This window comes from Hoplias malabaricus, chromosome Y, assembly GCF_029633855.1.
Source record: "Hoplias malabaricus isolate fHopMal1 chromosome Y, fHopMal1.hap1, whole genome shotgun sequence".
NCBI lineage: Eukaryota > Metazoa > Chordata > Actinopteri > Characiformes > Erythrinidae > Hoplias > Hoplias malabaricus.
Window position 1 is genome coordinate 9,040,717 of NC_089820.1, and position 12,058 is coordinate 9,052,774.

The 12,058-nt window shown below is 37.6% G+C and overlaps 1 protein-coding gene and 1 pseudogene across 2 annotated transcripts; both read left to right on the forward strand.

The window, feature by feature from the left end:
• The window catches only part of LOC136677908 (uncharacterized), a 256,856-nt pseudogene that overhangs the window by 104,253 nt on the left and 140,545 nt on the right, over positions 1 to 12,058 (forward strand).
• LOC136678739 (polyadenylate-binding protein-interacting protein 1-like) lies at positions 718 to 11,555 on the forward strand. 2 transcript variants are annotated; one of them, XM_066656861.1, is made up of 11 exons: positions 718 to 1,184; positions 2,725 to 2,882; positions 3,731 to 3,928; positions 4,845 to 4,957; positions 5,811 to 5,922; positions 6,224 to 6,349; positions 6,554 to 6,660; positions 7,145 to 7,262; positions 8,615 to 8,669; positions 8,755 to 8,833; positions 10,739 to 11,555. In XM_066656861.1, the coding sequence occupies exons 1-11, from the start codon at positions 998 to 1,000 to the stop codon at positions 10,827 to 10,829; spliced, it is 1,344 nt and encodes a 447-aa protein (XP_066512958.1). In that variant the 5' UTR covers positions 718 to 997; the 3' UTR covers positions 10,830 to 11,555. The 2 variants fall into 2 exon arrangements, with proteins under 2 accessions (XP_066512958.1, XP_066512959.1); XM_066656862.1 differs by lacking the exon at positions 718 to 1,184 and adding an exon at positions 1,699 to 1,756.

Below are 12,058 nucleotides of genomic sequence, written 5' to 3' on the forward strand. Positions count from 1 at the left end.
GTCCAAATACACACGTTGGTAGGTGGATTGGTGACTCAAAAGTGTTCATAGGTGTGAGTGTGTGAGTGAATGTGTGTGTTGCCCTGCAAAGGTTCCCCGCCCTGCATAGGTGCCCCTTCAAGCGTGTTTTCCCGCCTTGCACCCGGTGATTCCTAGTGGGCTCCAGAACCATTGCGACCCTGAGCTGGATAAGCGGTCACAGACAATGAATGAATATTTGTAATGAATCTATATAATATATGACTTTAACTCTTTTAATTGAATTACTGAAATAAATTACATTTTTGATAATTTATTGAGACAAACCAGATTGTTTGCTTTTTCAGTTCCATCTTAAAAGACTGAACTCACTGTAGTGGTTTCAACTTCAAATGGCTGAATTTGTTGCATTGGGTCCCAAATGATACCTGCCTGCTTTACCATCTATACTACTATGTATGTGCCTTTCAGAAATTTTTAGACTATATATATATATATTCTCCCTTTATACAACTAGGAAACTATAACTTTTATGTAAAACTATCTTTAATGATGTCCATTTTCACGATTATGGTAACACACACACAATGATAGAAACATACAAGAACAAAAGAGGAAGAAGCTCGCTGTAATTGCGAAACATTAGTTTTGGTCTGGGCTTATGGTGCTCTGGTGCGACATCCATTGGTTGGAGGACACAGTGTCGCTTGGCAGTATTTCTTTCATTAGAGGGCGTTATTCCACCATCTTTCTCAGGGAGAGAGAGGAAGCATTGAGTGTGTATATCAGAGCTAGTGTGTACTACGGATTCACGTTTCAGTGAACAGAAATAACCAGTACACAGTAAATATGAGCCTACGTCTCTGACTGTGAGCTCGGCACAGTTAAGTCTTCACTGCTGGAGGCGTGGAGGACTCATACCCTGAGATCGGAACCACCCTAACCGGTTAATCGGACTGGAGAATCCAGCGGATGACAGTGTGAGTTGTGTCCGTCTGTTCTCGCCCTTAGCTCGGCCATGGAGGAGAGCTTTGACCGCGCTCCCGGAGCGGGGAGGGTCCGGGGCCATGGAGACACACACAGCGGCCCAAAAGCAGACACATACCCCGGGGCTTCTGTCTTCAAACAGAGAGAACCTCTGAGACAGCCTAGAACCTCACCTCCCACCACGGAGAACAGCACAAGCTTAGCTGAGCTGGGGACAGGTAACGTTAACACACAGGCACTGGGAAATTCATAAAAGGGACAGTAACGTTAGCTGTTAGCACAGGTAAAGTTGGAGTTAGGTTAATACGAGAGATATCACTAACGTGGGTAAGATGGAACCAGTTAAATCAAGGCAGATTTGAATATATATTGGAGCTGGTTAAACTGGAGGAGGGTAAGATTAAGTAGAGAAACAGGTGAGTTAAAAACAGTTTAAGATGAAATCATTATACATGTAAATTGGAGACTGACAGGTTGAACATAAAGGGAAACAAGTAAAATACAAGAAAGTTATGGTAGAGGCACGGATAATCTTAGGGTAGGAAAATTTAAGCACAATTAGTCTCTGAGGCAGACCATGTAGAGGCATAAACTGGAGGCAAGTGAAACAGACAGAGTTTTGCTTAGAGGAACATAAGAAAGGAACCACGGAATAATAAGTCAAGTGGATACACAGTTAAACTAGGGGCTGATATTAAATTGGAGACATGCCAAAGGGAAAAGAACGAAATCAAAGTTAAACATGAGATGGGTCAGGTTAAATCTCAGGAAAGTTGGAGGCATGTAAAGGGTAAGGACAGGCGAAGTGGAGACAGAATTAAGCTGGATTTGGTAAAAGTGGACGCACTGGTAAACGTACATGTGCAATTAAGCTTGGCTTCATGCCACATTAAATTTCATGCTCCTGGTATGATACGGAATATGTTTTACATTATTACAACTAGTATCACACAATAACAACAGGGATAATTAGTTAAGTATATGCCCATCTTCAATGACCAAATTTACCATACGAGGGCCTGTAACACTGGGTTATCTTATCTCTCCTGTATACAAAGCTGGCATTCTATTTTAATATTTCCTTGCTCTATTACGCATTTTCTGCTCATTTCCATTAAATAAAATGGCTAATAAAGTTTAATTCTGTTCATTTCTGAGTAGTTTTTTTGTACTGTAGAGTAGGCCTCTATCTGTCATAACATGGCTAATGCTAACAGCTAGTTACTCAGGTAAACAGAAGCTAACGACGTTTGTTCGGCCTGTAAGATAATTTCGCCTAAAATACGATGCTGAATGCATTAGTTTAAGCTCGATGATGTAGTTGTGTAGGTGTTTAAATTAATATATTTCGGTAGAGTTTAGCATGCCATCTGTAGACAGCAGTGTTAAATTGGTCCCGTTATAAGTAATTTCAGACTGTTTTTAGACTGTCGTAGCTACATTTAGTGTCAATTTATAGTAGTTAAATATATATCATCGTAATCTGTATAACGTATATCAACAACTCGTTGTTCAAACTTCTTTTATTTGGTTTCCGTTGGGTTTATTCTAATTATTTTAACAGCGGTGGTACTGCAGTTAATGTAACATTTAAGGTGGAATGGAGAATTCGAATAAGCAACCAGCTTCAAATTACATATTTAACTAAGACATTTATAAATAAAATAGGTTACTTAGATTTTAAGATTTATAGAATAATAATAACAACAACAGCAACATTGTAAATAGATGAAAGATATGTTTGTTTGTGTTTCACAGACATCAATTCTTCAAAACCCTTAAATTCAGTTCAGAATACCAGCAGTATAAGCAGCACACCCGCCTTAAAAACACAACCTGCTGAAGCTCTGCTGCAGAGCTCCAAGCTTTCTGCCAATGCTCCCGAATTTTTCCCCTCCACCTACCCACCATACCAGGTGAGAAATGTACTAAGATTTATTGTGGTCTTTTTAAACTAAGTTTTTAGAGCCAAGAAATGCCCGTGTTCATTTACTTGAGGTGATGGATTTCAGTGTGTATTTTAATATTATTTTATGTAATTATATATGTTTTGTTTCTGTCTGAAGACAATCCAAGTCTTGTTTACATTGTGTCAAAAATTCATGACATAGCTCAGAGAGAAATATTAAGCTCTACAAAGCAATGGTTTTGCATATTTGTTTCATTGTGATGATGAGAATTTTATTGGCTTTATCAAGATGACATGTATTATTTGTTTAATTATCACAACGTAACATTTTTACTAACTATTTTTAATTTATTACAAAATAACAAACTTGTTTTATCAAGATCATTTTTAAATTTTCATTTTAATGACAAAAAAAATATCTTTATAATATCTTTATAATAATAAGATATTATTATATTCACAACATAACAGTATTTTTTGTCATTAATATTTTGAATTAATTATTGTAATAAAGCAACATTTATGTCCTGGCACTGTAATAAATAACATTTTTATCATGATGATATTTAGAAAAAATATTATGCAAATCCATGGCATTTTAGGATTTTGCAAAATGGCATGACTTAGAATCTGGACTTCTTGCATTCACTTACATAAAAAATTAAGTAAGTTTTTCCTTCTCCTGTAAAGGAATGCTTTTGTAGACCATGTAATCTCCCTATGAGAATTTTTTCAGAGTAGAGTGTAAGACTTCTCTGTTTATTGATACAGTACTAACCCACCTGAATATTGAACTGTTGTTTGTGTTTGATGTAAATTCTCTCTCTCTTTTTTTTTTTTTATTTTTTTTTAAAGGAGGCTGTTTACGAGGATGGCTCTGATGGATATTATGCCGAAGCCTCTCTGGCTGATTTAGTTCATGAGTTCTTAAGTCATCTGAACTCATCTCCAGGGTCCTTTGAGTTTGATATTGAGCAGATTACAGACACGCTGAATGAGTGGGTGACCACAGAGGAGACTCTACGGGAGCTGGTTGAACTCATTGTCACACAGGTAACACAGACACACACACACACACCCCTGTCCATTCTCTCAGCTTCACTGACCATACAGGAGCACATTGTAGCTATATAATTACAGACTGTAGTCCACCTTATCCCTGTTTCACCCTGCTCTTTAATTGTCAGGACCATCACAAAGCAGGAATGATTTGGTGGTGGATCAACCTCAACTCTGCAGTGACATTGACGTGATGGTGATGTGTTAGTGTGAGTTGTGGTTGTACAAGTGGATCAGACACAGCACGGCCACTAGATTATTTAAAGCCCTCAGTGTCAATCCTGTGTCCACTAATGAAGGACTAGAAGATGACCAACAAAAACTGTGCAGCAACAGATGAGCTACTATCTCTGACTTTACATTTACAAGATTGACCAACGAGGTAGGTGCATCTAATAAAGTGGACAGTAAGTGGACACAGTGTTTAAAAACTTGAGCAGTACCGTTGTCTGATCCACTCGTACCAGCCCCAACACACCACCACCACATCAATGTCACTGCAGCATTGAGAATGATCCACCACCCAAATCATACGCTATATTTACAAAAGTATTTGCTCTTCTGCTTTCGAAAGCATAGGAATTTAAGAGGTATTCCATTCTTAATCCATAGCATTTAAAATGATGTCAGCCCATCCTTTGCAGCTATAACAGCTTCAAATCTTCTGTGAGGGCATTCCACAAGGTTTAGGAGTGGAATATGTGACCATTCTTCCAGAAGTGTATTTGCACTGATGGTCAGACACGCATGTTGGAGGAGAAGGCCTGGCTGTATATTTTTTAATGCAAAAAAAAAAAAGAAAAAGTAATATAATATTCATGTGCTTTATACAGATTGTATTTTAAAGATCTTTTGGAAGCACACTGTTTTCTTCTGTTGTTTGTTTATTTGTTTGTTTGTTGCTCTGTAGTCCACTTCGATGCAAAATTTTGCGTACACTGGAGCGCGTCTGTGTAATCATCTCTCCCACCATCTCTCCCTGAGCCCAGTCAGCGGGAACTTCAGACAACTTCTGCTCCAACGGTGAGCTTCTAAGATATAATAATAATATTAATTATTATTATTACTGTTATCAGTTAAATAATCGGTTAAAATTTCAACTATTATTTTAAAGGTTCAACTTGATACATTCGCCCTCACTTAACATTTTATAGTAATGATGATAACAAAAATAATATTAACAATATTAATAATCACAATTTAAAATAACAGATTCTCTTAAATAACCATCTGCTGCTTAAACAAAACCTTTATCTATTGCAACTTACAGTTTTTAATCCTGTTACAGATGTAGGTTAATGTTGTTAGGGGTGTTGCTCAAGTGAGCAGAGTAGAGTGGTTGCCCAAGAAGTGAATTGAAGCCCAGTGTTTTCTCTTGGAAAGCAGCAGTGTTACCCACTTGCTGTTACACATCTCATGTCAGCAGAAAATAATCAGACGTTTAAGTGTCAGCACATCAGTATTGTATGTCCATTTATAAAAATATAAATAACATATTTCATCAATAACATCATTAGGTGTTATCTAAAGGCTCCGTGTCTGTGTTCAGGTTGCAGGTCATTACTTTGGTCAGAGGTTTAAAATAAAGGTTGCGATAAGAAGGGCGAAGTTCTAAAAGCTTGTAATCTCAGGGTTTCGTATTCCACTGCTCTAAAATTGCCCTTTCATTATATTGTTTATTCACAGCTTTCCACAGACGATCTGAAACCTGTGTAGAGTTATACAAATAATGTTTATAATCATATTCACATATGCTATACATGAATATACTTAAAATTCTTTTTTTTTTCCCTTTCATTACATGGATCATCTGTTAATTCTTACTACATCTGTGTGTGTAAGTATGTACATGTAAATTAAATGTGTGTGTGTTTAGGTGTCATACCGTATTTGCACAAAGACAGCAGGCTGTCCTTGGTGATGATGAAACTCAGCGGAAGTTTCATTCCTATATTCTGTTCCTGGGAGAACTCTATCTCAACCTGGAGGTACACACACTCTTACACACACGCAGACATCATGCACATGACAGACATGTATCATTGCTCTCAAAAGATTGTTTCCTGTTTTGTCATTTGTTTCTTTGCATATTGTAATGTTTACATTATAGAATAATTTCAGGGTGAAGAAATTAGTGTACAATATCCTGGCATAAAATTTTATCACAATTTACACTGAAAGTAACAAATGTAGTTAAAGCATTGGATTTTTTTTGTTGGTTTTAAATCTTATATTATTGTTCTGATTATTGGTTTTAGATGTGATGTTGAACTGAAGTGTTTTATTCAGGTGAAGAGTGCGAAAGGTCCCCCAAGTCGAGCGGAGGTCCTGTTAGGGGCACTGAAGGACCTGTTGGACACTCTGTTCTCCCTCCCAACAGACTCAAACCTTATCTGTGCTGTCAAATTGCTTAAGGTAAACAGCTACGTTTATAATGATTATATAATTTTATTTACTCTTTATAATATAATAATTAAATGGTAGGTTTGAATGAGTTGGGGGAAATATGTTGTATCTGTATGTGTATTATTTTTTTCCCCTACCCAATGTTCTCCATCTTGAGAAACAAGATTTCTTCACACCTGTATAAATCATAGTTATGTCTGTGTGTGTACTTAGTTAACAGGTTCTATTGTGGAGGACACATGGAAGAAGAGTGGAAAGTCCCACATGGATGAGATCATCCAGAGAATTGAGAACATTGTGCTGGATGCTCAGTGCAGCAGGTTTTCCACTAGTTTATTCATTTACAGCTTTATTTACTTTATTCTCCTATATTTCATCTTAGTTTATTACCATTAGAAAGGATATACAAGGATAATTCAGGCCCCTAACTTATTCTAAATATAATCCATCAGCTGAGATTTGTCGAATTAGTTGTTTAAATGTTACACTTCATTTACGAGATGTAGCTAACAAGTAATGCGATGTTCTTGAACAGTGATGGAAAGATTGATCAGCTATAAGTAAAAACATTTTTTATTTTTATTTGAGAAAAGATTAATGATCCAAACTGCATGATCCAGTTTAAATGGTGTGCCCTTACTCTGACCCAGACAATGCTAAGTTTATAATCATAATTTAAAGTAATGATATTAACTATGCTGACCTAAAGCAACACTGTGAAAGCATCATGCCTAACAAATTCTAGTACTGTATGTTGCTGATACAGGACTATGTTTTGCTGAGTCTTTGTTTTGTGTGCGTCAGGGATGTGAAGCAGATGCTGATGCGTTTGGTGGAGCTGAGATCTAGTAACTGGGGCCGAGTTCATGCTGCAGCTCAGTTCACCGATGCTACACCAGACAGTGACCCCAACTACTACATGGTACAGTTAAAGGAGCTGTCATTTGTCCTACTAAAATGTAGCAAACCAATAATTATAAATGGTTTTTTAAGGAATTATTTAGTTTTTGTTAGCTCACGTGAGATGAAGACTCAATTCTTTGTAATCACTAAATGAACCAGTTTATGCTCCGTAGTGTGGAGATGGCCATGTTTAGTACACATTCAGGACACTAGGTGTCAGTATAATGACTGTTGTATTATATGAAAAAATAACCGCTCACTGGAGAAAAACGACTGACTGCTCCTTAAACCTTGCGTAAACTACAAACTTTTAAAGTCAGGGCTGATAATAAAAACACACAGTATCAATATTGTAGTGTTACACCAGAAACTGGAAAAATGCTACATGACTGGAATTAATACACTATTTGACCACAAGCACATGAGTTGTGTTTCCTAGGACGCAGAGATAAACAAATACCTACAACAGCTTGCTACGGATATAGTTTACACTGCTATTTGTCTGGATCCTAAAAGGGAAAAAAAAATTTGGGTTGTGGGTGATAGGACTGGGTCAGCATGGTCTCTACACACAGCAGATGGAGCTGGACATTAGAGGAATAGCACATAGTTGAGGCTATGATCCACCTTAAATGGTTAATTTCTGTTACATGTTATACTGGTTATTTGGGGGACATGTGCATCTAGCACTATGTGATGTTTTGTAGTTTTCCATAGTTTTAACGTTTACTCCATCCTGCACTGTAAGAGCCCCACTGCACGTGTCTGTGAATACATTCTGTGCTGTTTTCAATGGCAAATTTTAGTCGGTGAAGAGTTTACACTGTGTTTATGTCCAAAGTTGGGTCGAAAAAATTAAAAATCTTTTATATGCTGTGACAGGAACCCGATTTGGAGGTAATAAATCGGAGTTAGAGCGCCTTGCACAATATATGACTGCTGTCTATATATGAGTCTGCAGTCTAGAGCCAACTAGCTCAGACTCAGCCCAGCTGGAAATTGGGGTTTAAAATCGGACTAAAATGATGGTGGGAAATGAAATGTGATTTAGGTGTAGAGCAACACCTGTGCAGCTGCAGGAGAAACTCCATAACAATTCCTGATCCTTTTTTTACATGCCCTGAATCTGACTTTACACACAGTTTTTCCTAAGGTGCTAGGAGGATAATGACTAGGACGAATGTTGCAAGTGGTCGGGTTCACACATACAGCTCCTCTGGGTAAAGTCTGAAACATTTCTGGATCACTACTGACCTTAAAACAACAACAACCACCTCCAACTAGTCATCAGTTATCCCTTTCCAAGGACAAATGTAAAAAATACTGTGCTCTGTTTTATTTATTTGATCTCTTTTTCTCTCTCTCTGACAGAATGAGCCCACCTTCTACACTGCAGATGGCACTCCTTTCACAGCTGCAGATCCAGGTGTGTGTTTGTCTGTTGTGTGCTTCCATGTCTTTCGTGTGCGTTTGTGTGTTTTTTATTTTAACTCATTTCTGTTATTCTTCAGATTACTCAGAGAAATATCAGGAGATTTTGGAGCGTGAGGATTATTTTCCTGATTTGTACGAGGAAAACGGAAATGAAGAGTAAGTTCATAACAACATAATATGGTTTCTGACACTATCATACACTTGGCTCTAAATATTAGTATGACTTAAATGGGACATAATATAGCACAAGCTAGAGTCTGGAGTCTTAATGAAATGTCTGTGACACTTTCATCAGAATACCACTAGGAGCAAACATCACAGCACCTTTTTTATCCTGTCTACAGAGCAATATTCAGGTTTCAGAGCCTGCTGAGAATGAGGCTCTGTTTAATCCAAATGGCCAGCAATGAGATGCGAACGGCAAAAAGACTTTTTTAGCCAGTTCGCTAAAAGACATAAAAGTAATCTTTATTGAATCTTAAAGGCAATGCATACAATTGTGGGGAAATGCTGTTCTCTCTCTTGTTTGCATTCAGAAGCTCCATGTCTCGTGCAACGCTTATTTGTGGCAGAATTTGAACTGTACATTTAATTATCACAGTTGCTAGAGTTGTTTAGTTTTGTAGCTCTTACCATCTGTTTACTTTCACACAGTTAGGACTATCCTCATCCCAGTTCATGCTTTTCAACGTTTGGAGGTCTATTTATTGTCTAAAACCCTTGAGATGCTGTTTTTCTGCTGTGAGCAGAGAGAGAATGCCTAGGATCCTGGACCGAGACACTTTGTTTTACGCATTTGCAATTAGTAAACACATTAGACCATTTTCATGCACACAAACTGAATGGAGAGCTAGCAAATGGTAAAGAGAATCGTTCCCTGAAATGTTTTTAAAGTGTTTTTTTTTTTTTTTAATTAAAATTGTGAAGACAACGTTAGGAAGCTTAGAAATCTGATTTTTATTATTATTATTTTTAATTAACTTTAGTTGTTTGGCTGAATGTGTCCTAAATTTCCCAAACTTTTCATTTTCAGCTCATCGCCACACGATTAAACTGAACTCTTTGACCTGGCTGGCCTTTTACTCCTCTCCCTATTCTCCTTATCTTTTCTCTTGTTCTCTTTTTTTTCTCTCCCTCTCTCTCTGATTGTTCTCTTCACAGTGGGGCCTGTACGTGAGTGTGTTTGTGTTGAGTCAGCTGTTGGGGGAAAAAGCCTGGGGTTTAGGGTGGATTCAATAAAACAAATCTATTCATAAAACACAGGCCTGTTCTGAACTGAGCAGTGAACAGCAGGGGGCGCTCTCCAGTGAACAGAATAGTGACCAGCAGGGGGCGGCTGCTCGTTGGGGTTGTAGCTTGGAGTTCACTCTCAGTTCCCCATTATCAACAACTACATATCTCTGCAAGCTGGAGACTCAGCAAGTGGAACAGATGTATGCAAAAAATAGGCAGATATCAAAAAGTGAAAGAGTTAGTATTAGGGATAGGTTTAGTATTAGGCTGTAGGTCCCACTTGGAGGTCTGGCCTGCAGAGATACCCTTCAACATCTACATGATAAAAGCACAATAACGAGCAACATTACTGTAAATAAACAAGAAAATGCAACATAGTACATTTTTATTGATTTTAACAAGAAATGTTGCACCATAGCTTTAAATTTGTGAATTTATATGGGTGGTAGCACAGGTAGTGTTGCAGTCACACAGCTCCAGGGACCTGGAGGTTGTGGATTTGAGTCCCGCTCCAGGTAACTGTCTGTGAGGAGTTTGGTGTGTTCTCCCCGTGTCTATGTGGGTTTCCTCCGGTTTCCTCCCATGGTCAAAAAACACGTTGGTAGGTGGATTTGTGACTCAAAAGTGTGAATATGTGTGTTGCCCTGTGAAAGACTGGCGCCCCCTGCAGGGTGTATTCCCGCCTTGCACCCAATGATTCCAGATTAAGATTCAGTATGTTTTATGCTTTATTTTAATTTCTTTACAGACTAGTGGTCAGATGGTTGATTTTTTATAATCTTCTTTCTTAAATATGTGCTAAAATGTTGATTATCTGTGTGTGTGCAGGCTGTATGCTGAAGAGGATGAAATGGATCCAGAGATTGAAGAGGCTTTTGAGAAGTTCTGTCTGGAGTCTGAGATCAGACAGAAACCATAAATACAGAGACACTGAACTCTCCAGACTGCACACAGAGAGAGAAACGCAGATATTGATTTTACTTTAGATTGTTGCAGTATGTGAACTGCAGCCATCATGCTACAGAGATTTTCAGGCTGGAGTTTTTTGTTGTTCACTCTTAGGATGCTCGATGTTTATCGACCTCTGCAGAGCTGCACAGTTCCTGGTTTGATTTTATTAATCTCTGGTTTGTTTTATTTGTCTCCCTTTTCTCATTTTGTTTACTGATCAGAAGGTTTGCTGTGGTTCTTATTTCTTCAGCCTGAGGAGCAGAGCAACTTGCCAATAGATTGTAAACTAATCACTTACCAAGTTATAAATAAGTCTGAGCATGAGGTGAAGACCAGAGGAAGAATCATACAAAGTAAAATCGAGAAAAAATATCTCTTTAAATATCAGAGTGCACCAAAACGTTATGAAGAACTTTTAAGTTTTTTTTCTGTTTTGTGGAAGGAGGAGGAGCTTCCTTCTTCAGGTTCACTTTGAACCTTTTTAAGAGTTTTACGGATTTAATGCGCTTCCCGAAGCCTCTGACTCCGGCTTGGTTTCTGGATCCAGAATAAAATTCTTTTGTTTTAATCTGAGATTCAGGACCAGTGAGACATTTAGCACTGTTCACACTGTCTCCATCCAGAGTAAACATTTATTTTATTATAGTATTGTAAATATTGTTATTTTCAGCATTGTTTGCCTGCAATAAATCTTTATAACATGACTGCTGTCTCTGCTTTGAAGCTTTAATACTCCATATATGACATTACATTTATAGATTATCCTTTCTGATAATATTTGCAGTTTGTGTTAGTGTCCAAAATGCAGTTTAGAAAGAAAAGTTAAAATAGAAATCAAAAGATATTGTATATTAATTATATACATTTATATAGATGAATAAAGGTGAAATTCCGTTCGAGTTGCAATTTAATCTGAAAATAGATTTTACATGTTGAGGAAAGGATAAAGAGATGTTGAAATTAAGACTCATTCTGAAGAATTCAGGTTCAATATATACACTGAATAATAACTGGATTAGGAACACATATCTCCACTCATTGTCCACTTTATCATCTCCCCTGACAATACAGGAGCACTTTGAACTTCTACAGTTACAGACTAGTTCATCTGTTGCACTGCATACTTTCTTATCCCCATTTCACCCTGCTCTTCAATTGTCAGGACCATCACAAAGCAGGTAAGCATTCTCAGTGCTG